The 27,628-nt window shown below is 35.4% G+C and overlaps 1 protein-coding gene and 1 pseudogene across 6 annotated transcripts in view; one reads left to right on the forward strand and one right to left on the reverse strand.

Moving 5' to 3' along the window:
- Nucleotides 1–27,298, forward strand: part of LOC105472808 (GA binding protein transcription factor subunit alpha) — a 35,282-nt gene extending 7,984 nt beyond the window's left edge. For all 6 annotated transcript variants that reach the window (XM_011726346.3, XM_011726345.3, XM_011726348.3 and 3 more), the window contains 8 exons: nucleotides 2,302–2,446; nucleotides 6,353–6,437; nucleotides 9,218–9,463; nucleotides 15,297–15,491; nucleotides 19,603–19,656; nucleotides 21,438–21,578; nucleotides 21,823–22,015; nucleotides 26,151–27,298. In XM_011726346.3, the coding sequence (XP_011724648.1) occupies nucleotides 2,302–2,446; nucleotides 6,353–6,437; nucleotides 9,218–9,463; nucleotides 15,297–15,491; nucleotides 19,603–19,656; nucleotides 21,438–21,578; nucleotides 21,823–22,015; nucleotides 26,151–26,379 (1,288 nt within the window). In that variant the 3' untranslated portion in view covers nucleotides 26,380–27,298. The remainder of the gene's footprint in view (nucleotides 1–2,301; nucleotides 2,447–6,352; nucleotides 6,438–9,217; nucleotides 9,464–15,296; nucleotides 15,492–19,602; nucleotides 19,657–21,437; nucleotides 21,579–21,822; nucleotides 22,016–26,150) is intronic.
- On the reverse strand, nucleotides 20,144–20,583 carry LOC105472924 (protein LLP homolog pseudogene; annotated as a pseudogene).
- Nucleotides 27,299–27,628: the final 330 nt, after the last annotated feature.

Below are 27,628 nucleotides of genomic sequence, written 5' to 3' on the forward strand. Positions count from 1 at the left end.
AAAAAAAAAAAAGAAAAGCCCAATATTTTTTATTGCACATTGTTTCTCGGAGGAACCTGGGAGCAACTTACCTGGGTGGTTTGCCTCGGGGATATTTCATGAGTCTGCAATGAAGCTGTCAGCCCGGGCTGCAGTCTCCTAAAGACTGGACACTAGGGCTCGGGTGTCTGCATCCAAAGTCATGCTTGAGACTCTTAGCAGGATACCGCAGTTCCTCATCACATGACTGTCTCTAGGGCTGCTCATGGGATGGCAGCTGGCTTCCCTTAAAGCAAATGGTCTGAGAGACATAGAATGGCAAGGTAGAAAGCCCCAGTGTCTTTAAGTAATCTAAGAAGTGACATACCACTTTATCTTAGTCTTCTGGTCGCACAGTCCAACCCTGGTACAGTGTGGGGCGGAACTTTGAAAGGGCATGCATTTAAGAATCATTAGGAGCCCTCTTTGAGCCTAGCATGCGTATATTTGTGTTTATACAAGCATGCACACAGATGATCCACAAAGTCTAAAGTATATACTATCCGACCTTTTGTGGATAGTCTAGGTTAGGTGACAGATCGGTAATTAATATGTATGACCTATGTGAAGGAGGCAGTAATTGACATTTACCTAATGTAGATTTTTGCTGTACAGGAATTTAGGTCCAGTTTTTTGAGATCATCTACTTTTTTTTTTTTAAGAGAAATTGGTACTTTAGATATTTGTATGAAGTCTTCCAAGGTTTTAATGATAGTAATAAAAACTTTAGAAAAATGTTTAATGTTCAGCTAGTATAAAATAGTTCTTTAAAAATTTGTTTTAAAGTGACATCTGAATCTCAAGAATAATTGTTACAAAAAAAGAAAAAGCTGGCCTGGCACAGTGGCTCATGCCTGTAATCCCAGCACTTTGGGACGCCAAGGCAGGTGGATCACGAGGTCAAGAGATCGAGACCATCCTGGCCAACATGATGAAACCCCATCTCTACTAAAAATACAAAAATTAGCTGAGCATGGTGGCACATGCTTATGGTCCCAGCTACTCGGGAGGCTGAGGCAGGAGAATTGCTTGAACCCAGGAGGTGGAGGTTGTAGTGAGCCAAGATTGTGCCACTGCACCTCAGCCGGGCGACAGAGCAAGACTCCATCTCAAAAAAAAAAAAAAAAAAAAACAGCAACCTACCATGGCTATAGCTGAAGACTTTGGTAAAAAGGCTTACTTAAGATTTTTTTTTCTTTAACCTTAAAAAATAACAATAGTATACTAGTATTTTTAAATAAGCTTGTTTTTAATCATGAGGGGTCTATTTTATAAATTTTAAATGTTTTAAGTCAGGTGCAATGGCACACATCTGTAGTCCCAGCGACTTGGGTGGCTGAGGCAGGAAGATCACTTTAGCTCAGGAGTTTGGGGCTGGCCTGGTGTGAACATAGGGAGACTGTCTCTAAAATTAAAATATAAATAAATGTTTTAGAAAAAATTTTAAGTTATATACATTCATTGACTATCGTGTATGTATCTCATTTTACTTGTAATTTATGTGAAGACTCAACAGATTTTTTAATGCATACTGTTTTTAACAATCACAAATGAGATTTAAATCATGTTTAAATTAAACATGTTGGAATACTTAATTGAATTCCACATTCACCAATTCAGCAAATATTACTTAGTGTTTGTCTTCTATTTGGTCCTATATAAGGATTTGTAAGAGATATATAGGATTACTTACCAAAGATTTTAACCCTTTTGAATTCAAAGTGTGAAATAATATGAAAGAGCACTAAGACAGTTTTTAGGAAGAATATAAACTTTTTTGAACATGGAGCTGTCCTGATTACAACCAGTTGTGTTCATATTAAATTAAAGGGAAAGTCTTTAATTTATTCTATTTTTATATCTTTATATTTTTATTTATGTGGGGAAGGGAAATTGACTAGTAGAGATGGCATACAGATTTTGAGGAGACAATGTGTCTTCCTTTCTGGGTCTAAAATTCTTCAAAATAACTTGAAAATATAATGCAAATGCAAACATAATGTATGTGCAATATTTATATGTGTACACATACACATGTATGTACATACATAATCAGGCATATTTACAAGGATGCTTTAAATTTCAAGCTAGCATTTCTTTATGAAATTCAGTGTTCATTTTGGCAATACTAGTTGGGGGTGAGCCTACCACAGCATCTATGTAGAAATGACTTTTCAAAGACCAGAAATGTGTTTTAGTTTGGGATTATGTTTTTAGCATATTGTTACTTTGAAATCCAGGCTAAAAAATGTAACTGTTAGCACTTACATCTTTAACATTTAGCATTGTAGAACAAACCTACGCGCCAGCTGAATGTGTAAGCCAGGCCATAGACATCAATGAACCAATAGGCAATTTAAAGAAACTGCTAGAACCAAGACTACAGTGTTCTTTGGATGCTCATGAAATTTGCCTGCAAGATATCCAGGTAATTTTTATTTTTGTAAATTTGTATTGCAACATTTTAGTCTGCATAGGAATATTTTTTTGTTAGCCTTTTCTTTATAGCTTTAGACTTTATCTCTGTAAGATTTGATTGGTATTACTGTAAAATTTAAGTGTTTAGAAATAAGGTTTTCAAGCAAAATTTTCTCCATTTAAAATTATATTTTAAAAATTTAGTACTAAAACAAATGAAACATTTGTTTTTTACTTTTCACAAATATAAAATGAGAAGTTTAAATAAATAAGAATCAAAGCTTAAATATAAGTAGTAATAGTAGGGAGCACATTGACTTTTGAAACTGAAGTATATTTCTAGCCAGCTTCTAACTTCTCAAATGTATCATTTAACTAAATGATTTCCACATTTCCCTTTTACCTTTATTTTCTCTGACAGTAGGTTTTGGATAAGAATTTAAATGTTAACTGATAGGTCCTGGAATTTATTGTAAAAGGATTTACTCATGGTAGTAGTATAATATGTTATGTCTGAAACATATTCCGAGTCATATTTTGCAGTATGTTTTCAAGATAGGTAGTACTTTTATGTATAAAAGTATAGTACTTTTATGTATAAAAAAAAATAGAATTGCCCATACAGTTTTCCATGACCTTTCTTAAACATATGATTAAATACATACTAGAGTTTTATACTTTTTCTTTTTTCTTTTTTTTGAAATGGAGCCTCATTCTGTCACCCAGGCTTTAGTGCACTGGTGCGATTTCAGGTCACTGCAACCTCCACCTCCCAGGTTCATACCATTCTCCTGCCTCAGCCTCCCGAGTAGCTGGGACTACAGGCCAATGCCTCCACACCTGGCTAATTTTTGTATTTTTAGGCAAAACAGGGGGTTTTGCCATGTTGGCCAGGCTGGTCTTGAACTCCTGACCTCAAGTGATCCGTCCGCCTTGGCCTCCCAAAGTGCTGGGATTATAGGTGTGAGCCAGCGCACCTGGCTGAGTTTTATACTATTTTTATTTATTTATATATGTATTTATACATTATATATATATAAATGTTTATATATAAATATTTTTATATTTTTTATATATAAGATTTTATATTATGTATTAATTATATATAAAATTTTACATATTTATATATTATATAAAAACATATATGTTTATAAATATATATATAAATATACATTATATGTTAATATAATATATATTTATAATATATAATAATAAATATATATTATTTATATATTTATTATTAACTTAGATTAATGTATATTGTGTCATCTTTTGGATCGTTCTTTACTCTTTCCCCTGCCTGCCTTGTGATATGGGTATTCCTTATATTACAGAACTTTTGTGTTAGTTTTTTAAAAATTCAAATCATCATATGCTGCTACTATTTTTAATAAAATACTGTTGTACAGTAAGTTGAAATGTTTTAACAAAATTTGTGCATTTTATTTGCCTTTTAACCATACTTTAATCTTTTCATTTCAATATAAATCTAGTAATTGGTGGTGGGTAGGGATGATAGAGTGCTCCAAAACTAGGGAATGTGGGAAGGTCTAGTAATGTTACAATTTTAGGATTTAAAGTATTTTTCTCTTAATGACAGGATGAATTAACTTAGTCTTTTTGGAAGACTACTTCCCGTTGAATATCTGTTAATGTTAAATGTGAAATAGCTAACAGTTCCACTTCAGCAAATTATTCCTGCAGAAATGCTCACGTGGGTGGGTAAAGGTATATGCATGAAGATGTTCATGGCTTTGCAAAAACTGAAAACACCTCAAATGTTCCAAAAATGAGATTTGATATGTTAGTTCCATAGAATAGAATTTGAGGTAGCTATTAAAAACTGGTGAACTTGAGCTATGTGGGCAAGGTGCATTGAGTGAAAAAAATACTTCCAAAACACTCTAATTCGCTCATGTAATCTTCACATCAGTCTTTGAAATCAGCATATTACTAGTCACATTCTGCAGATGTAGAAACAGATTTAAAGAGGTTAAATAATGTGCCCAGTGTGTGGCTACAAAGGGGTATACTGGAATTTGAACCCAGACCTCTGTGATTCCAGAACTCTCTTCACTTGTTTGAGGCAAAAAAACAAAAAACTTTTTTAAAGGTTTATAGTGAATATAACTCAGTGTCACTGGACTTTGCCTGGTTTGCTCATATGTAAAGTAAAGGGGAATCTGGACTTAATCTCTTAGTTGTCTTTCAGCTGTAACATTTATTGCTTTCTTTTTAATACTTGACCTATCCAAAATGAAAGTATGGCCTGCAGATTACCCAGACTCTTCCAGATTCTCAGTAAATATTAGTTGGATAAATGGTAATATTTATAATTCATATTGTCGTAGAATTCAGGGCTAGCTTTGGATCTAAGGGCATTTTACGTTACTCCTTGTCCCCCTTTCCTCCTTAAAAAGGATATGAGGACCACCACTTCTGTTCTTCATGTCAATGCATACATACATTTGAATCAGAAGTCTTGCTGCTTATGGTAATGCTCTTATATTTTCAGATGTGGGCTGACTTGAAAGCTGAGGGAACAATGGCTAAGTTGCACTTTTTTGAAGAATGTTAACACAAGATCAAATACCAGGCTTGAGTTTTGTCCTTATTCTGGCTTTTAGTGAACTTGCTAATATGTTCAGTACCTGAGCGCTTATACTTTCAGAGTTACATTTGCCATAGCTTCTAGTGGATAATACCAGCGTCCACCAGACAAGGAGAAAAAACTTGACCTTAAGACAATTTTTAATGAAATGTATATTAATGGATGTAACTGTCATATTTAATCTGTCTACAAGATGACACAGTCTTTTTTTTTTTTTTTTTTTTGAGATGGAGTCTCGCTCTATCACCCAGGCAGAGTGCAGTGGCACTCACTGCAACCTCCACCTCCCGTGTCCAAGCGATTCTCATGCTTCAGCCTCCCAAGTAGCTGGGATTACAGGCGTGCACCACCACTCCTGGCTAATTTTTGTATTTGTGTATAGACAGGGTTTTACCATGTTGCCCAGGCTGGTCTTGAACTTCAGACCTCAGGTGATCCACCTGCCTTGGACTCCCAAAGTGCTGGGATTACAAGTGTGAGCCACCACGCCCAGCCCTACACAGTTTGTTTTATCCCCTGTTCAAGTTAGATTCATAGTCATTTGTCATATGTTTGTGCCATGACGACACCATCAGGTTAATTATTGGGATTGAGAGTAGACCTGCAGCTATATGACATGCAGACACAGTTATAAATTATGCGAGATGATTATAACGGAAGCCTGTCTATAAACTGATTACAGAAAGTGTCTGAAGTCAGAATTAACATCAATTTGCCATCGTGTGAAATACATTCATTTTAAGGATATATGAAGGAAAAAACACTAATACTGAAATGATACAGAATTAGGATTCAAGATATTTATAGCTAGGTTAGGTAGTAAGGTCATAAGTGCTTTAATTTTATTAACTTTATGATGAGAGATTTAGAGTAAACCCTTATCTTCAATATGTAGCGCTTGTTACAAGGCAGATATGGCAAGAATATGTTAATATATTTAGATAAATTATCACCACTAATTAAACACTCTTATTCATGACAGGTATAGTGTACTTTAAATACATTTCAAAATGAATAATTGACTTTTGGAATTATTTAAAATCCCAAACTAGACTCCAGAGATAGAGAAAACTGACATGACAAATTTGGTGGTATGCTGTCCTGAATTACTTCCTCAGTAGTGAAAATATTTTAAATTTTGGCAAAGAATTAAATATGACAAGCTAGATAATATGTTCTTATAATTTAATTAGTATGTTCAGTAATTAAGTTCTTTTTGGTACATCCATTTATTCTAAACCAAAGGCAAGGGACTTAATCTAATGATTGCACTAAAATAATCTTACTCATTTTATCCATGGTTAGCTGGATCCAGAACGAAGTTTATTTGACCAAGGAGTAAAAACAGATGGAACTGTACAGCTTAGTGTACAGGTAATTTCTTACCAAGGTAAGTTACTTTTCATGATAGTTATTTAAAATTTTAGCTCATGTTTTTCTGATATAATTTATAAGTGTTTTAGATGGTTGTCTGAATTACTTGATATGACAGCCAAATATTCCTGCTTTGGGTTTCGTAGTTGTATTTGACAGGGTGAAACAGAGAGTGTACCACATTCTACCTAGTTTAATCCTAAAAGGATATATGATATGGTAGTAAATAGCAGATTCACAGAGCGTGTTGGAAGTCAGCAGGTTCCAGCTGACTTCCTAAGAGTACCTCAGCCACACTGCAGAGCTGGACTGCTAAGGAAGCTGCTGCCCTGCCATGATCTGGAAAATACAACACCTGGAAAATACAACATCTGGAAAATACAACACCATGGTGGCTGTCACTTAAACCATGTTGCCTTTACAGTAATCCACACTAGTAAAAAAAATAGGATGTCTGCTGGCTGCGGGGGTGCACGCCTGTAATCCTACCACTTTGGGAGGCCAAGGTGGGTGGATCATTTGAGGGCAGGAGTTTGAGAACAGCCTGGCCAATGTGGTGAAACCCCATCTCTACTAAAAATACAAAATAAGCTGGGCGTGGTGGCACGTGCCTATACTCCTAGCTATTTGGGAGGCTAAGACAGGAAAATCACTTGAACCTAGGAAGTGGAGGTTGCAGTGAGCAGAGATTGTGTCACTACACTCCCTCCTGGGCAACAAGAGCAAAACTCTGTCTCAGTCAGTCAGTCAATCAATAAACAAAATAGATGGCATATGCCTCAATGGTCCCCAACCTTTTTTGGCACCAGGGACCAGTTTCACAGAAGACAATTTTTCCATGGATTGGGGCAGGGGAATTCGAGCGCATTACATTTATCGTGTGCTTTGTGTCTATTATTACTACATTGTAGTATATAATGATACAATTATACAACTCACCATGATGTAGAATCAGTGGGAGCCTTGAGCTTGTTTCCCTGCAACTAGACAGTTTCCTCTGGAGGTGATGGGAGACGGTGACAGAGTGTCAGGCGTTAAATTCTCATAAGGAGCATGCAACCTAGATACTTCACATGTGCAGCTCACAATAGGGTTTGCGCTGCTGTGAGAATCTAATGCTGCCAGTGATCTGACAAGAAGTGGAGCTCAAGCGGTAATGTGAGCGATAGGGAGCAGCTGTAAATACAGATGAAGCTTCATTCACTTGCCTGCCAGTCATCTCCTGTTGTGTGGTCTGTGGCCTGGGTTTTGGGGACCCCTGATCTGCCTGCTTGCCCCCTCAGCTCATTTCCAAATAGAAGGCTTATACCAGTGATTCTAAAGCCTAAATCACACCTGGAACCCTAGCTGCAAGGAAATCCAGTCTGTACAGTTTAGCATAGAGAGAATTTGTAATAGAATCATCCAGTCAGCCTTATTCATTACAGTATTTTACTAAACTTGTATAAATACCCAAGTTAGAAAAGAAAATTAGGAAACTATTTTTGGTAGGTTGAATTTTAGCTTTTTAAAATTTAGAATAATGTCATCTCTAACATATATTGTTCACAATTAACGTTTCACAAACCACGTTTTTCTTCAGACTCTGTAAATGGTAGGTACGTACTTCTGATCCTTAATTTCCTCAGGATTGATTATTGGGAACAGGAAATAAATTAGTAGTTTTTATCTTCAAAAGCCTAGTGACCTATTGATGCAAGTGTGTTTAAGAAGAGTTTACTTAAAGCCATAAACGTGTGAAATTTAGATGAAGGATTAGGAAATAGATTTTAAGAAAAAATACTTTTGATTCTGATTATTTTTATCATGTGTATTTGAGAAGTGATTCTGTTTATACCACCTGAGAATGATAGTAGTAGTTTCTTGCAATACTGGTTTTCACAGAAGATCAAAGTTGAGTTGTGCTTTTTCTTTAAACTGTACTTTGATTGAATTTTGATATAGATTGTAATAGATTCAGTAAGGAACAGAAGCAATTATATAATATGATAGTGTCTTAGAGCTGTCATTTTAGTCTGAGGTTATTTCATAAAGGGCTAATTCCATTTTGAACAGATAAATAATAGTATGTCTTATAGAGAGTACTGCACACATACTGAAATAACTGCTTTTATGGCATAATTAATTATAATTTCTGAAACAGGTTTCAGTGTTTTGATTCTGGATAGTTGAGGAACCTTTGTATTAATAAACTATTTATCTTTATCTTTTCCATAGGAATTACAATTCTTAACACCTTTATACTAGGAGCTTAAAATATTCAGGATTTGGGTTTTTCTTCATCTAATTTAAAATGAAAATTAGAATTTAATGGTAAATTTAATTTAGCAAATTTGGCATCGTTTTTAATACATCTACTTTGTCCTTTAAAAACAAAAACTGAGTCAGTAAATAATTTTAATTTGTTTAGAAGGATTTTTTGAAATTCCAAGGATAGGTAGCTGCTTGTTTATACTCTGCATAGTCTAATTTTTATTTTGTTTCATATTGGTAATTTTTATTTTTATTTATTTTATTGTGGTATGAACAGGTACTTTTTTTCTAATGATGTTTATAGGTAGGGTTTGTGTGTGTCTTATGTTTTATAAAATTATTTTAAACTTATAGAAAAGTTGCAAGACTAGTAGAAGAATTCTTGAATATTCTTCACCCAGATTCCCCAAATGTTAACTTTTACTACATTTGCTTTATTCGATGTAGTTTTTCTCTACCATTTTGGAACATATACCCTAAATTATGTTTTGGTGACTTCTGTGTTTTCATTTAGATTCATAATTTTTTTTATCCACTGTTAAGGAATTGAACCAAAGTTAAACATCCTTGAAATTGTTAAACCTGCGGACACTGTTGAGGTTGTTATTGATCCAGATGCCCACCATGCTGAATCAGAAGCACATCTTGTTGAAGAAGCTCAAGTGATAACTCTTGATGGCACAAAACACATCACAACCATTTCAGATGAAACTTCAGAACAAGTGACAAGATGGGCTGCTGCACTGGAAGGCTATAGGAAAGAACAAGAACGCCTTGGGATACCCTATGGTAATGAAATACGTAATTCTATATTGGGTAGAACAGTAGGAATTAAGCTTGACATAGAAGACACTAGGGTAAGTTATAATCTATTTTACATGTAGAGTTATTAGAATGAATGTTGATTTTCTTATCTCTCTTTTTTAATTGTAATATACATTTAAGCTCATATGGTGGACAAATTCAGTCCTGCGTGCTGGAAGTACAAAGAAGTCTAAAAAATTCTGCTCTTAGGGTGTTGAGAGTGTAGTTGAAGAGAGAGTAGATGAAAAGTGATAATTGCTGTAAAAGGTAACATGTTTTTAAACTGTCAGTAACTCTTATAGAAGCAGCATGCTATTGGAATCTCAAAGGGATCCTAGTTGCCCTGAGGGAAAGGTGAAAAGGGTTTATTATAAATAAGGTTTATTATAAATAAGATACTATTGGGCAGAGAAAGACATTTAAGACAGGAAGTGTTATGTGCAAAGCTTAGACCTGGGGGTATGCGTGAGTAGTGAGAAAATTGAGTGGTTAAGGAGTTACTCTGTAGCATTACAGAACTGTTTTGATTGATGAAAATAATTGGAAAATGAATATGGTGATGGTATATGGTGTCAGTTGGAACAGGTAGAGACTGAGTGAAGGGAAAACAGGAGCATATTATAATTGTGGCTAGATGATAGGTGATTTCTTTGGGAGTAGAAAGGAAAAAGTAGATGAAAACAGTAATAGGACTGAGCAGATTGACAGATTTTATGAGAGTAGAGAGAGAAGATACAAGTATTGATCTAACTTCTCAAGCTTCATCTTGGTGACTAAAACAGTAATAATCTTGATAAAAATTGGTTCCATCATCATTGCATGTTTAATGAACACTACTATATGCCAGGCACCATGTTAAATGCTGGGCTTAATTAAGATGGTGCACTAGAAAGAGCATGCCTTCAATAGCCCAGCTGGGGAAGTAGAGAAGTCTGGTATAGGAAATGCTTTTTTCAAGAGAAGGTGGATAGCACTTGATTTTGAGGTGAAAGTTTATATTCAGCTGCAGGTAGCCAGAAAATGGTTTCAGTTATATAAGATTTGGGCTGGAGACAAAGATGTTATATGAGACTCATTCACATTGAATTTGTATTTGAAGCTATAAAAGTCTACGTAGTCCCTGATGGAGAGCAAGGAATGGAAAAGAACACACAACTAAAGCATATATCCTAGACCCTATAAACATTTAGGGTTGGAGAAAAGGGAGACAAGAAATAACTGAAGAGACAGAAAGAAAGAAAGAACTTATATGTATAGTGTCACTGAAATTGAGGGGAGAGTTTGGATGGTCAAGACTCTCAGATGCTGCCGAGAAAGTCAAAGAATGCTCACTATATCTCTTAAATGTGATGATCAGAGGATCATTCTTAAATTTAGACAAAAGTAACTAGAGTTGGTGAGACAAAACAGTATTATAAGAAATAGACATCTTAGAAGTGGGGGCGGATGAGGAAGAATGCTGGGGTAACAAATAAATACTATTGATCATCCAAGAGTTGGTGGGGACCTCAGTGTATTTGTAAATGAAACAGTATTGTCGGGTTTTTTGTCCTTTTTTTATTTTTTATTTTTAGAGACAAGGTTGTACCTGGGGAGCAGTGCTGATGACAGAAAGGCTGTGTTATAGAACTGCTGTTTTCCCTAAGACATTTTTTTCTTTCTTTAAACCAAACCTAAAAGATACACAATAAATGATAGAGCTTACCCATGGAACTGAAAGAGAGCTACGGAACCAGACAGCTAGTGTAGAATTTCAGTCTGTCCCTCTACTGCCCAGGACTGTAGCCACTCATCACGTGTGAGCACTTGAAGTGTCCCTGGTCAAAATTAAGATGTGTTATGAATGTAAAATACCCATTAAAAGAAAGAATGTAAAATCTTTTTAAATTTTTTATATTGATTACTGGTTGAAATAACATTTGGAACATTAAGTTAAAATAAATTCATTATTGCTGACGAGTTGATGGGTGCAGCACGCCAACATGGCACAAGTATACATATGTAACAAACCTGCACGTTATGCACATGTACCCTAGAATTTAAAGTATAATAAAAATAAATAAATAAATAGTGAGTTTAATGAAAAAAAAATGTATTTCACCAACTTTTTAAATGTAACTATTAGAAAATTAAAAATTACATAATGGTCTGCATTATATTTCTGTTGGACAGCCCTGATCTTGATAATTGTCACCTTTAGTTCTGGATGTTCTTACTGCATTCTTTTGATAAATACTTCTGTGTTCTTTTTTCGGAACTCCTGTTGAATCTCTTGAGTTGATCTGCTGCATCTTTTTTCTTGTTTATTTTTCGTCTTTCCTATCTGCACTACTTTCTGCCAGATTTTCTTGTCTTTATAATATAACCTATCTGATTTTTAATTTACAAGGGCTCTTCGTTTTTGTTTGTGCCTTTCTGTAGCATTCTGATCTTATATTGCCAATGTCATGTTTTCTCCTACTTCTTTGAGTATATTGATTATAGTTTTAACTTTTAAAAAGCTTTACTGCAGTATTTCTGTTTCTCGTGGATTCTGCTTTTCTTGTGGTTTTTGTTTGTGGTGTTTTTAACCTCTCTCAAATATCTAATTATTTTTGCCCATCTTTTCACATTTAAGAATTAATCACTTCAGGCCGGGTGTGGTGGTTCACGCCTGTAATCCCAGCACTTTGGGAGGCTGAGGCGGGTGGGTCACTTGAGGCCAGGAGTTTGAGACCAGCCTGGCCAACATGGTGAAACCCTGTTTCTACTCAAAATATAAAAATTAGCTGGGCGTGGTGGCGCATGCCTGTAATCCCAGCTACTTGGGAGGCTGAGGCATGAGAATCTCTTGAACCTGGGAGGCAGAGGTTGCAGTGAGCTGAAATTGCACCACTGCACTCTAGCCTGGGCAACACAGTGAGACTCCATCTCGAAAAAAAAAATAAGAGTAAATAACTTTAAAGCTAATTAATGTGAAGTTCTGAAGGATTTGATAACTATATGCTGATAAAATGAGGCATTGACTCTTTCATTAAAAGAATTTCAGGCCAGGTGTGGTGGCTCATGCCTGTAATCCCAGCACATTGAGAGGCTGAGGTAGGAGGGTTTCTTGAGGCCAAGAGTTTGAGACCAGCCTGGGCTATAGCCAGACTGTCTCCACAAAAAAAAAAAAAAAAAAAAAAGAGCTGGGTGTAGTGGCATACACCAATATCCTGGGAGGCTCAGTTGGGAGAATTGCTTGAGCGCTGGAGTCTGAGGCTATAGAGAGCTGTGACGGCACCACTGTATGCCAGCCTGGGTGGCAAAGCAAGATGGTCTCAAAAAAAAGGCAAAGGAGTTCTTTTCAAACGTATCAGTATTTATAGATCTTTTTGCAGATACCTGTCAGCAGAAGATGGGGTGAGCATTTGGGATCGGTGTGTATGTGAATGCTGCGTTCTGGAACTGGAAAAGGAAGTGGAGCAGAGAAGACGTAGAGACGGTCTCACTCTTCAGTTTATAGGGTTTTATTACTGAGAATTGTTCTCTTGGTGTCTGTTCATTTCATGTCTCTCCCCGTATATTAATAAATGTTTTCCCGGTGTCCACATGTGTGGGGTACGCCCATTTAACTGGCGCCCCAAATGAAAGACCCTGAAGGTTCTAACCACACCATCTACTTTAAATCAGTCTCCTCATTTTCAGCTTTAAGCCTCCGTTGCTACTCAGAACCACCATGACTTGAACCGGTGAACAGGGTTCTGCGAGCGGGAATTCTCTCACTTCTTACTGGTATCCTCCTTGGCAAACATTTTAGGTCATAGTTTCCCCACCTCTGCCAAATCGATTACCACTCTGTTTATTGTCTTCAAAACATTAGATTAAATCTCTCATCCATGCCTGTCGCTTTGTACTCATGTTCCTATGATTTTACATCCTTAAAAAATTCCTTTACTGTTGTTTCACTAGAGTCTGAGAGAAAAGAGGCAGAACATGGATGGCCAATTAGTTATGTTAAACTAGAAGTCCTGATACTTGAGAAAACAAATCAGACAAATTATATTTTTCCCTGAGTTTTTTTTATTCTTAAATTTTTATGTAAAATTATCTTTCTTTTTCTTTTAAAAGAGGTGTGATTCAGGATAGCTTTTCTAATTTAACTCTGCTTCTGTTGTTTTCCATTAGTATAGTATTCACAGATAAGGGAACTTTCTTTTTCAGTTCTTGTTGACTTTTACCTGGGCCTTCTCCTTCTCTTTCCTTTTCCTTGGCGTCCCTCTGCTGCTCACTTCTAGTTCTACTCTGCCAGTTTCTCCTTATTGTGGGCCATTCTCCTGGAAGTGGTTCTTGGCTCAGTTTGAAAAACACCCAGGTGCTACATTGCTTCAGCACTTTAAATCTTAACACAGACTGCGGCTATTGGATTGGGCAAAACTGCTTTTTAGCGTTGCTTTCAGCTTGTCCTGTTGTACTTTCAATGCATGCTTCTTGGCTGTGCTCAGGCTTTCCTGTGATCAGAGTGGGTCACATTTCTCTTGCTTCCCTTTGCTTTCTCCTGCACACAAGCTAAGACCATGGAGGTCTTATAACCCTTACTGCTTTGTCTTTACTCTCTTGTATCTTGAAGTCCATGAAGATATCTTGTCACCTGGTTTTATGTAAATGTTTGTGGGTTTTTGGTTTTGTCCTCTAGTCACGTTTTTAATGTTTATGTGTACATTCAGAAAAATTAAAAAACTTTGCCATCATCTTCCTAGAATCCTCCCTTAACTTCTTTGTGGAAAAATTTAAAAATATATATTCTATGGCTATTAATCCTGTATTCTTTGAAGCTAGGGCACCTCTGTTCCTTTAGTCTCAAATGGAATAGTTTCAGTTTCAATAGCACTTTGCCTCTTTGAATAACTTTTATAAAATTCTTATGTTTGATTTATTTTCACTATAATTTGCCCTCAATACCTAAATGTTATTTTTTTTTCTACTTTTCTTATTGAATAGCATTTATTTATTGGGTATATAAGCAATATTATTTGAATAAATCATCTTCTTGAAGCGGGAGTACCAGAACCAAAACCAATTTAGCTAATATGTATTAAACTTACACAGATAGAATGTTCTGTTAGGTGCAGGTGATACAGCAATGTAATAGTTATGGATATTGGCCATATTTTTTAATTTATGAATTCAATTAGTAAAAAATCATAGGGAAAAGGAAATTATTTGGATATACTCTTTAAGATTAAACAAGTGTATGAGCAAGGCACTGTTAGGTTCTAAAGATATAATGGTTTTTACAGGACACATTTATTGTATTTCTTAGTGTGTTGTGAGGGGACAGCTGAGTAAAACAGGCAATTACCATGTTTATTTATTGGAAATGCATCATAAGGGTAAATGCAGGAGCAGCCAGCTTTTTACAGGAAGGAAAAGGGAGGAAAAAGGATATGGTTCATATTTTGGAGAATAGAGAATCCCCTTTTGATTTTTTTTTCAATGCAACTGCAAATTTTTTTAAACTTGGATAATTTACTTTATTCTCTACAGAATAATCTCATATTTTATTCTTTCATTTGACCCACTGGAGAGCAATTTTGCATTTTGTTTTTCTTGATACAGTTCCAACTGAGGTTGAACCAAGTGACTCCATCAGAAATTTAGATTACAAAATTGAAAAGGAGCTGAGGAGAAAATTACAGCATAAATTTTTGTTTTTGTTTGTTGCTTCATATAATAAGTTTACCTCACATACTTAGGGAAAGAAAACATCTGTGTGTATGTGTGTGTATTAACAAGTTAACTGTAAATTTACACAGTATCTAAAATGGAACTAGGCTAAAGTTAATATTTTTCTTTCTAGATCCCATACAGTGGTCCACAGACCAAGTCCTGCATTGGGTGGTTTGGGTAATGAAGGAATTCAGCATGACCGATATAGACCTCACCACACTCAACATTTCGGGGAGAGAATTATGTAGTCTCAACCAAGAAGATTTTTTTCAGCGGGTGCCTCGGGGAGAAATTCTCTGGAGTCATCTGGAACTTCTCCGAAAATGTATGAAATTACAGTTATTTCTTTACATTGTAATTTAAGCTGAATTTTATTTCCTTACAACTTTGTTTTCATCTTGTTTATTGATAATAAGTAATAAGCAGTAATAATTAACATTTATTTACTGTATAATGCTATGCTGAAAGCTCTATATGTTATCTCATTTAATTCCTATAGTAATACCACAAATCATTACTTTGCTTATTTTTTAGATAGGAAAGTGAGGCTTTGAGAGCCCCACAAAGTCACAGCTAGGAAGTGGTAGAGCCAGGATACAAGCCCAGGCTAACATTAGAATCCAAGTTCTTAAATCAGGTGCTGTGCCCTACACTTGGCCCTCTTCATATATTCTATTTGTTGCCTTCGGTTTGATCAGCTCTTACATTTACTGCTCATCTAGAAACTGAAGAGATCATTTGTTTGCAGGTGGCTTCCTTCCCATTCTCTTCATTATTCATGAGATTAAATCTTTGTTCAAGTCTTTACAATTAACTGAATAGAGTCTTAAGAGGGAAGGAAGTGTATGCAACCACCTTTTTGAATTGGAAGCCACCGGTTATAAGTTTTTCCACTTACAACTTACAAGGCCTCAGACATTAATATGATTCAGTGACCATATAAAGAAATTGGACCAGCACTTTGGAAGATGAGACAGGCAGATCACTTGAGGTTAGAAGTTCAAGACCAGCCTGGCCAACATGGTGAAACCCTATATCCACTAAAAATACAGAAAAATAGCTGGGCAAGTTGCTGTGTGCCTGTAGTCCCACCTACTTGGGAGGTTGAGGCGAGAGGATAGCCTAAACCTGAAAGGCACAGGTTGCAGTGAGCTGAGAGCGCACCACGACACTCCAGCATGGGTGACAGAGCAAGAGTCTCAGTTGGAAAAAAAACAGAGAGAGAAATTTGGAAACTACTTGGCTGTCCAAGAAAACAAGGCACAAATAAATTATTTTTGCTTGAATATTAATCCATCTTATATTTCAGTGACTGTTAAGACACTGAATCAAGCAACCCATTCCTTGACAGTTTTGCATATCAGAAATGCTAGCCGGACCCACATATTTTTCAGAACACATGAATACAACAAACTCTGACTTTGCTTTTGTATCAGTTATGGATGAAAATGTTACTGATAGCATTTTGTTCTATTATATACCCAATAACGGAAGAGCTCTGGTGGAGGGATTTTCCACCTTAATTCAATGCTTGCAGTTTTCACTCAAGGTGCTTTCTCTGGCCGGGTGCAGTGGCTCACTCCTGTCACCCCAGCACTTTGGGAGTCTGGGGCGGGGTGGATCACTTGAGGTCAGGAATTGAAAGTGCTTTCTCTGCTGGTGAATAAGAAGTGAGCTCTGGAGAGAGGCATTTCCTCATTGTTTATAATTTTATTCTTGTAAAGATTCGCTCAGATTTTTTTTTTTAAGTATCTATGATACTAAAAGACTTAGTATATTCATTGTATTTGCAGCATTTATTTCCAGTGTCTGTTCTTACTAGATAAATAAGTTGAATGTCTTGGTTGAAGCTTTGTCCTTGGTTTCACAGATTTCCTTCCCTGCAGAGGTTTTGAAATGAATAAGGTAAATTCTGAATTGTGAAACATGTGAGTCATGTTTATTGAAACACTTTCTTGTAAGAAATCTCAAGAACACAACAAGGATAGTGCATAGATGATAGTTTCATTTTTCCCAAATCCACGTTTTTTCCATTCTCTCCCAGGTCAGCTCTTCGTTGTGGCTGTCTCTTTCTGCTTCTCTTATTGCATCTCAAACTTTAAAGTTCATTCACAGGTTTTTCCTAGAACAGAAGTCAAAGGTGTCTTGTATATCTTTGCATTTCCATGCAGTTGAATGAGTCTTCCTCAGAAAAGCTCTGCTCTGGAACCGTTGCTTTGTCTTTTAAAGCAACAAAGTCCCACAGCCTAGATGAGCGTCTCACAGAATTTCTTGGTGATCCAGCCATGGTTCTTCACTTAGCCTGGGCAGGGAATTCCTGTCTGACTTGGAAATGTAGTGCTCAGTTCAGAATTGAGAGATGGGCAGGATGATGTGTAAGGGTATTTCTAACAGACTTTCTAGAATTCACAAGTCTCACTTCTCAGAACAGGGTTTTTTGAGCACAATGCAGTAATCTGGTCCCTTCTGTAGAGAGAAGTCTGCAGCCTCTCTGTGAAAGGCACTGATTCTGGGACAGAACCCAGCCTCTATTATCCATCCTCAGTGATCTCTCAAGAAGCGGCGGTACTGAAGAGGTAGAGCTCCTTCTTCAGATATTTGTATTAGATTATTCAGCTGAGCGGCCACCTGCCTGCAGTCCCCGCTCTGCTGAAACTTCATCCACGTCCTACTATACATGGGAGATAATTAGGAAATGTTCCAGTACTACCAGTTCCATGATGTCCTTCTCGGTGTGAATCTCTGTCTTCTGTCACCAAAGGCATAGGAAGTTCTCAGTTTGCTGAGGGTTTTCTTTAGGAAAAATAATTGTTTTATTCCTGTAGTGTCTAATGTTTCTTCATAAAATGGCTCCATATCCCCCAGGGCTTTGCCTCTCAAGACTGCTTCCTTTATGCCTAGCAAGGATTTGGGAGTTTCAGGGAGGAATATGATATTCAGGGTGCCTGTACTCTGAAGAGATTGGTCTTGGACCAGTCTTTCAAAAGCTTTTTTTTTCCCCCTGTGGTCTGCCTTCTGTCTTAAGAGCTTCCAGGAAACAAACCAAACTCCAATCTGAGAATTAGGACGTAGAAGGTGATTTTACAAGTTGATTACGCCTGTGCTGTGGGATGGTGACGCTTTCGTTTGCCTCTTTTGAGGCTAATTCCTTTAGTCTTCAAATGAAATGGTTCCTCTTTGAGGAACTTTTATAAAATTCTGAGGAAAATTTACTACAAACATAAGGTATGTATTTTTTTTTTTTTTTTTTTTTCCAAGAGAGACACAGTTCTGGAGGAGAATGCTCAGAACTAGGAGTCTGGATAAAACAGTGAGGTTGTCAGTTGACTGAAAAGTAATTGTTTTGTGCACTGTGCTTCTTAAAAACATGTTTCTGTAATCCTCACAATAACCTCATGAGGCGATAAGTATAGGTGTCTAATTTAAACATGAGGAAGTTAATGTTGAAAGAGGTTGGTAATTTTACCAAAGTCATATAGTCAGTAAGAGCTGAGAACTGAATCCAGATCTGTTTGAAGCCAGTCCCATATAATTGTTTTAAGTCCTCAGTCTTCAGACCCTCAAAGCTCCCATCTGGTAGGATTCAGACCTGTTTTTACTTGCCCAACCTTTTCCAGCTCTGCGTGTCTGGAACTGGGTCCTGGCAAGGCACCCTTAGCAGAGTCTTCTTGGGAGCCCAGGCCTCAGTACCCAGAATGATTGCTGGAGGGTATAGTTTCATTTTTAAGAGAGAGGCATGCAATTTATGATGGGCACGAAGTAGGCTGAAGTAATAAGAGACTGGGATGTGCAGTTCTTTGAGAGGTAAAGAATAACATTTAAGTGGGTAATAGCAACAGATAAGTAATGAATGGTTCTGTAAAGGCTTATCTTAGGACCTTTTATAATATTTTTATTTGGGGAGCTATATTTTTAGATGTGAAATTATTTACTTTAATTGAGACATTTAGGACCGCTACAATTGTATTGAAAATTTGCTATCTTTAAGTAGAAGCATTAAAAAGCTTAAGCAGCTTTAGTCAAAAGCGGATGTTACAACAGATAATGTGAAGGAGGCCTTTTTGGTGGAGATCCATATCTAAATAATTTCATTTTGGTGTATATTTTATCTTTGATATGATCTTGAAGATTTCCATATTTTTACATGGTTTTATACAGATTTTGATACAAATATTTACATTTAGAAAACCATAGTTCTCTGCAGAACTTTACTGAACACTAAAAGACATTGGAGCTTTTCCCTGTGTTACTTCTCTTAAAGGTATCTTTTCAAGTGACTATCAAATATTTTTAATGTTTTTATGCCAGTAAGTTTCAGTTCAGTGTTTTGGTTTTAATTGTGGAGTTCTTTTTTAAAAGAATCATGTTTATTAAGTTGGGTTTTATTGGATCGGGGTTTTTGGTTTTAAATTTTTTTAAATTGTGTTTTTTTTCAGATGTATTGGCAAGTCAAGAACAACAGATGAATGAAATAGTTACAATTGATCAACGTGAGTATTCGTATCTATATTTGCCCTTTTATTGAAGAAATGTTTATTTGATACTGCAAGGTAGTAAAAAGGAAAATTATTTAAAAAATTTTTTTCCCCACACACGAAATATCTTTTGTTCTGTGGAATGAGAGCTCAACACAAGTACTTTATAAGATCCACTCATGTCGTGTTTTTAAATGATGCGATTAACATAACAGCTTGCTTTGTATCTGGGTTCACTAAAATTTGTTAGGACATCATTTGTTTCATCTTTACTGACTGTTAATTACCAAGTTGTAAGAACAATTCTAACCACATTCATACCTGACAGAACTTTCATGCCTGATAATAACTGGATATTGGGTGGCATCCAATTAAAATATCAGTATAGCTTGGATACAGCAAAGAAAATATTCAAGTGTCCAAAACAAACTTGAGGAGTTACACTGGGTTTGAAATGAAGAAAAAAGGCAAGTTAAAATAGGAAAATGAATAGTTTTCATTTGGTGAGAGTTGCAATCAAAAGTATACATTTGTATACATTCTAATTGATCATCAGTCCCATGTGGCATTTTCCAAGGTTTTAAGAGTCTACCAGGCCAAACCCTTCGCCGCCTTCACTACTTTTGTTTGGCTTTTCCCCTTTTTCTTTTCTCTCACTTTGCATTCAGCTTTATTCTTTACCTTTGGTTCATCCATATTGGGTACTATGCATGCTGGTCTAGAAGAGTCTTTTTGTTTCTCTTAGTATCAGTCTCCATTTTCATGTCATATTTTCCAACTTTTACCTCACATTGCATTTTCTCTTAGCATGTTTGGGTTTCGGTACACCACAGTTGCTATCTCTTAAACATTTTTCGTTAAAACATTACTGTCTAGTTTGAGAATCCTTTTAAGCCTGCTGAGCTCTTTGGGGCATTATTTTTTTCCCTTTTCAGCAGACATCTTTCTTTTCCCCTTACACCATAGCTTTTAGCCATGTTTTACCTGAGATACGAACACACACGTCACAAGATCATCCCAACCGGCTAAAATTTTTAATGAAGAATCTGAGATACACAAAAAGTGTAACACCTGTGTACATATAAGAAATAAAATTTTATATACCAAGTTTACCTGTTGTAGATTTCATTTTCCTCTCTCTTACCAGAGAATTGACTATCTTGAATTTTGTTTATTACTATTTTATATTTTTACCACCTATGTAACCATAAACACTGTATAGCATTGTTTTGCACATGTTTAAGCATTTTCTGTAAAATACATTGTACATATTCTTTTATAACTTTATCATTTGAAAATTACCCATGTTGATACTTGTAGCTGTTTCATTTTCATTGCTGTATAGTATTTTTTAAATGCTGTGAACATCATTGAGTGAATATTTGTAAGAACATGTGTGAGATGTTCATGTCATAGGGTTTCTAAAATCCTTTCAACCTTACTCCAGATACTGCCAGAGTCTCAAAGTGGTGGTATGAATTCTTATTTGTCCACATTTTCTACAATATTTGACAAACTGTTTTTATGAACAAATGTTTTAAAAACAAACATGTTAAAATACTCTGTCTAATGTGTGTGCATCACTGAGTTATTTCCAAACAAGAATACTAGCTCTTACTAAGATGCACAAACTGTAATGCAAGCATTATACTGTACCATCTGACCTTTTTTGTTATTTTGTTTGAAATTGTGGCTTGAGGCTTTTTGTAGTGAAGTACTTTCTTGGGGTAATTCATAGGGCATTAGTTAAACTGATAATGTCTTTCAGTAATTTTTTTTCCCCCTTGTCTTTGCAGCTGTGCAAATTATTCCAGCATCAGTGCAATCTGCTACACCTACTACCATTAAAGTTATAAATAGTAGTGCGAAGGCAGCCAAAGTGCAAAGAGCACCGAGGATTTCAGGAGAAGATAGAAGCTCACCTGGGAACAGAACAGGTATTTTTGTATTTTCTTGTATTTGTAAAATATATCTATCTAATTAGGTATATTTTGTTTTATTTCACTGTATGAAAAATGTGAATTTGGACTATTGCTCTGGTAGTATTTAGACAGCATTTCTAGAAAAACAAAAATTGTTTTTGCCATGGCTGAGATTTGAACCAAAGAACCAGTTTGTTGCCTTTGCCTTGGACTAATCTATAACACTATAGCCAATGCTTTGTTCCTCTTATCAATTTAGGAAACAATGGCCAAATCCAACTATGGCAGTTTTTGCTAGAACTTCTTACTGATAAGGATGCTCGAGACTGTATTTCTTGGGTTGGTGATGAAGGTGAATTTAAGCTAAATCAGCCTGAACTGGTTGCACAAAAATGGGGACAGCGTAAAAATAAGCCTACAATGAACTATGAGAAACTCAGTCGTGCATTAAGGTAAGCCTTTATTACTGTTTTTTCTGTTATCATGCCTTTCTAAAAAATAGCTGCTGCTTCTAGATGTAAGCATTGTTACGTAATGATATTAAAAACTTGTTCATGTTTTCTTTACAAATTAAAAAACCTTTTTAAAAAGATCTTAATTTTGAGGTACGGTTTTTTTTACAAAATTACTCTAAGATTGTTTTTATCTGATTTGAAAGCATATAATACTGTCAAAAAAAGTTTGATTTTTGAGATTTTTATTATTTGCATAGGTGAATTGTTAATTTTTAATGAGTAAGCAGAAACTGTCCTCTGTTTTTACAATTACATGCAAAATATTGACCCGTTTTCTATACAATCTGCCTAAATCTGGATATCCAATCTTTACATTGATACAAACTCCGTAAGTAGTATAAAGTTTTCCGACAGAAATTACTATCAGAAATTATGCCTACTACAGTGATGGAAATTCAGCAGGTACATTTAAGTATCTGAGAAGGAGGATATATAAGAATATCACAGAATTATGTCTGATTTTTGGGGGGATTGAATATAGTATAGTAGTTCTGCAATTTACAAGTTTTTCTAAATAGCATGCTTTTACTGCTTCTTGTTTCACTTGGCCATTTTCACACTGAAAGATTATAATTTAGCTCACACACACACTCCCCCTTCCCCTTTCTATCCCCTCATCTCAATATCCCAATATGATTATATAGAAATTTTGGTTCAGCGAGTATCATTGTTAGAGTATTATGGCCATGTAACTATTATTACATAGTTGACCGTTATTCTTCTTCTTTTCCTGAATGACCTGTTGTTTCTCAGAGTTCATAACTAAAATGTTTAGTTTTCAATATGCTTATTTATCATTCAGTCTCAAACACATTGCCAACTGTCTAAAGATTCTTTGTGTATAATCAGAACTAAAGCTGCCATTTTTGAGAGTTGATGCAGATTGTATACATACAAGACCCCTCAAAATTACAGCAGTAATTTTGATTTTTCAAATCAAACTAAGTTTTTTCATAGAACTTGAAAAGATAATTGTAAAATTTACATGGGACTATAAAGTACCATGGTAGTCAGTAGTCAGGACACCTGAAGATTAGCAAAGTGGAAAGACTTGTCCCACAGGATATTGAGACTGACTCTAAAGTTACAGTAATAAGACAGTTATGCTATTTGCTCAAGACAAATAGGCCATACAGTAGAATAGGGAGCCAAAATAGAACCAGGAATACATAAGCATTTGATTTAAAGAAATGGCAGTGGGGAGAAAACATATGAGGAAACGATCTTCTTTTCAATCATCAGTGCGGGGATAATTTACTATCCGTCTTGGGAGAAAAGTAAAAGTTGACCTCTTCCTTACGCCGTACCAAAAATCAATTCCATGTAGCTTGTAGCTCTACCTGTCAAAAATCAATTCCATGTAGCTTGTAGCTCTACCTGTAAAAAGTAAAATAGAAAAGGATGTAGAAATACTTTCATAACTTGTGGTGGTAGGGAGACATTTATGCAGAATCAAAAGGACTGATTATAAAGGGAAAGATCAATAAATTGGACTATATTTCAATTAGGAACTTTTGGTCGTTGAAAGCCTTATTAAGAGAGCCACACATGTCTTACAGAAGTATGTAGAATATCTAACCAATTCTTACGAATCAGTTTTTTAATGGGCAAGAGACTTGAATAGACACCTCAGGCTAGAGATTATCCAAATGGCCAATGAATATATGCAAAGGTGTACAGCCTCATTAGTATTCAGAGTAATGCAATTGAAAACCATAATTAAATGGTACAACACACCCCCTAGAGTGGCTACAATTTGAAAGATTGCCAGAACTAAGTGCTGTTGAGGATATGGAGCAATGGGAATGCTTCTACCCTTTTGATAGGAATGCAAATTGTAACAGTTGCTCCCCTAAGCAACTGTTCGATATATATCAAACAGAAGTGTACTTGTATGCCCATACACATGTTCATAGCAGATTATTTGTAACATCCAAATCCCAGAAACAACCAGATATCTATCAACAGTAGAGAAGAAATCATTTATGGTATATTCATACAAGAATACCTTGCATTCTCGAAAACTGAGCTCCTGCTACAAACGAAGACCAGTGAACCTCACAAACATAATGTTCAGTGACAGAATCCAGACCCAAAAGACCAAATTCTGTATTACATTTATTCAGTAAAGTTCAAAAAACAGGAAAATTAAATTGCAGTATTTAGGGTTGCATGTTTGGGAGATAAAAATATAAAGAAAAAGCAATGAAATTACTGTCATGGTGCAGGCTTGTGTTTACCTTTTAGAGCCAGGATTTGGGGAATGATTGGGAGGGGACATAAAGGGGATTCTAGATGCTGACAGTGTTGTTTCTTGAGTGATACTTAACAGGGGAATGAATGTTCACTTTGTAATAAGTCACTGAACTGTTCACTTCTGTGTCCTTTTGTGTGATATATTTGCAATTAAAAAGTTTTTAAAAAATACAAGTTCAAAAAAAGGGAAGAAAAGAAATCATATCCGTGAAATACAGGTATTGTGTATCTTTCTACTTTCTTCATTTTAGGGAGGGAACAAGTGGAATAAGTGCTACTGTATACAGTTGTGTGATGCATGTGCTAGATCAAAGGAAGTATTCAGTAAAATTCAAATTTGTGTGTGTATATTCTTTTTTATCACCTCTTACCAAGAAATATAATGCCAACTCCTAGAACTGGCATAATCATATAATATATATTCCTCCTAGAATTATAAAACCTTTTCCATTTTCCTTTTTTCCCCACGTATAGTCTTATATATTAACGTAGAAATGTTTTAAAGCAATTGAAACGCCTACAGCATTTTTAACTGGATGGCAAGGAATTGTTGGTTTGTGAGCTGAGATCCAAATTCTATACTAATGTAACTGACATAAATGGAAACTACAAGACTGCGCAATGTGTTATATCTCTTACTGGGAAATCAAACATAACTATTTTCCTTTAACTATTCTGGAATTAGGGAAAGATGAGAGTTTCCTGTATATAGGTCAGTCCTTTCATTAATAGACTCTTGAGTAAGCCAAGTGACTTTTATCCTGCTAAATGTGATAGTTTATATCAGCGGTACTTTTGCAAATAGTTGTTTCTTTTGTAGTAGCCCTTTGTCAGTGGGCAGTGCAATTTTAAAATAAGGGCTTTGCATTCTGCCAGTCCTGGAAAGAGCTTGACTTGCCTCTTTTTCCTGTTGTTGGAATTAGCAGTACATAGTGTTTGTTTAAATAAAGTCTGTTTTCCAAAGGAAACATAAATCCAACTCCGTTTGCATCTCTATAGAATGCAGCAGTAAACCAGATTTCTAGAATGACTGCTGGAACTCTGCTTGTGTACATTTAGAAATATTGTCTCTTTACAATGCCCTTTTCCTGTTTTTCTGTATCCTCTATTTCGTTTAGACCTTTTCCTTAGACTTAAAGCTCCCTGTTGGGCTTGGATAATTTATCTGAAATTTGGAAAGCATTTACATAGTGAAATAATAAAGATGAAGACATGACTTCATCATATAGGATTCTTTACAAGACAGAAAAGAAGTGGAATATATTCGTTCTTTCATATTACCGATTTTTATTAACATAGCTTCTATTTTGTAGAGGGCTATGTGCCAGTCATTGTATACTAAGCACTTTACAAAGATTATCCCTCTAATCCTCAACAGTGATATGAGGGTGTAAGCACTGTTCACCTCACTTCATAAATGAGGAATAGAAGCTTTGAGAAAATATGACTCCTGTGGTCCAGAAATGTTAGGTTTTGAATCTCGGCTCTGACTCCAAAGCTCTTGTTCTTAGGCTCTTCTACTGCTCTAAAGGTTTTTTGTTTTGTTTAATAATTACTTTTAAATCAATGTTTTATCCTAATTGTTGAAAATACGTTTTGAAAGTTTATAGAGTTTTGGAGTACTGAGCATTGAAATAGTAAATGATGTTTGGATGTGTTTCATTTGATAGTAGCATTAAATATTCTATATAACTTCAGTATTAATTGCTATTGTGGTGGATGCAGTACTCTACTAGGCTTCTGCTTATGGAATAGTCTAAATTATTCTAAGTCTCATTTATTTTTTATGAAGTCTCTAATTTTTCTCTTTTTAAAGGTATTATTATGATGGGGACATGATTTGTAAAGTTCAAGGCAAGAGATTTGTGTACAAGTTTGTCTGTGACTTGAAGACTCTTATTGGATACAGTGCAGCAGAGTTGAACCGTTTGGTCACAGAATGTGAACAGAAGAAACTTGCAAAGATGCAGCTCCATGGAATTGCCCAGCCAGTCACAGCAGTAGCTCTGGCCACTGCTTCTCTGCAAACGGAAAAGGATAATTGAGCCCCAGGACATTCTGGGACTCCAAAGTCTTTCTTAAAATGTTTAGAGCAAGTATAGCTCTTACCTTTATTACCGAATTTGAATCTTCTTTTATTTCTAGACTGTACAGTCTGATGCATGATTTTTTTATAAATATTTCATACTCTTGTGAATTTGGATCTTTTTACTTTGAGCATATATTTTAGAATATGTGTATGTTAAAGGATCTCCACAATGTCTGCAGCGTGAAGGCAGGTTCATTGTGGAATAGTTTGTTAACAGTCAGGAAAGCTAAACTGGTCAGTATTAATGTGTAGCCCTACCAAAAATAGCCAGTAGTATCTGAAAATGAAAAATAAATGAAGTATCTCCAGGAAACAGTCTGGCTTAACTATTTTTGAAAATATAACTGTTTCCCCTCTCTGCTGCTTTAGATGTTGCTTTACATAGAACCAGAAAATGGAATTTCTCAGCTAAAGCATGTGTGCCTGTTTCATCTAATCAAGCAGAGCTAAAATGTTCATATCAAATAAATTTATATTAATAAATTACTAAACTAAGAGTATCAGGTTATTTATATATTTGCAAGCAAAGGACAGTAAGAAGTTGACTGGCAAAAAGAGCAGTGCTGAAGGAGGAGATCCAGGTTTAAATCTGGCTTATTAACTCAAGCCAATTGTAAGGATTTTCTGTACAGATTATTCATGTCAGACCAAGAATTTAAATTATTTTGAGAGAGGAATTTAATTCTAATAAACCAGCTGTTACAAAAATTATAAAATGATCTCTGTTTTTCCTGTCAGAGATTTAAAAAACTGAAAAGGTATACCTCAACCCAAAAGTAAAGGTTTGGTTTGTTATGGCTTCCTTTTTTTTAAAATTACCCTGTAGTGCCAGTTTATTATGCAAAGCAGCTTATATTCCTGTGTTTCTGATAAAATGAAGACTTTAAATTAGTCAGCAGTACTTTACCTTTCAAGGCATTAGTAAATTACTTGCAAATAGTTTTAAAAAGAAAATTCGACCTCTGTTATAGGCTGTCTTCTCTTTAAGATAATACTTTTCCACTTATTTTTTTTTCCTTTTCCATATTATATATGTGTATACATATATCTATATATTCAGTTGATTTTATAAACATATATGAAGGCATAAAGATATACAGAAGATTATTCATTTTAAGATTCAAATTAAATAATTCCTGCATATATGACATTCCTTACATAAACTAACACTAAATGGCTAAAAATGTCTTTTTCTTTCTTTTCTG

The sequence above is a fragment of the Macaca nemestrina genome, chromosome 4, assembly GCF_043159975.1.
Source record: "Macaca nemestrina isolate mMacNem1 chromosome 4, mMacNem.hap1, whole genome shotgun sequence".
In the NCBI taxonomy this organism is placed as follows: domain Eukaryota; kingdom Metazoa; phylum Chordata; class Mammalia; order Primates; family Cercopithecidae; genus Macaca; species Macaca nemestrina.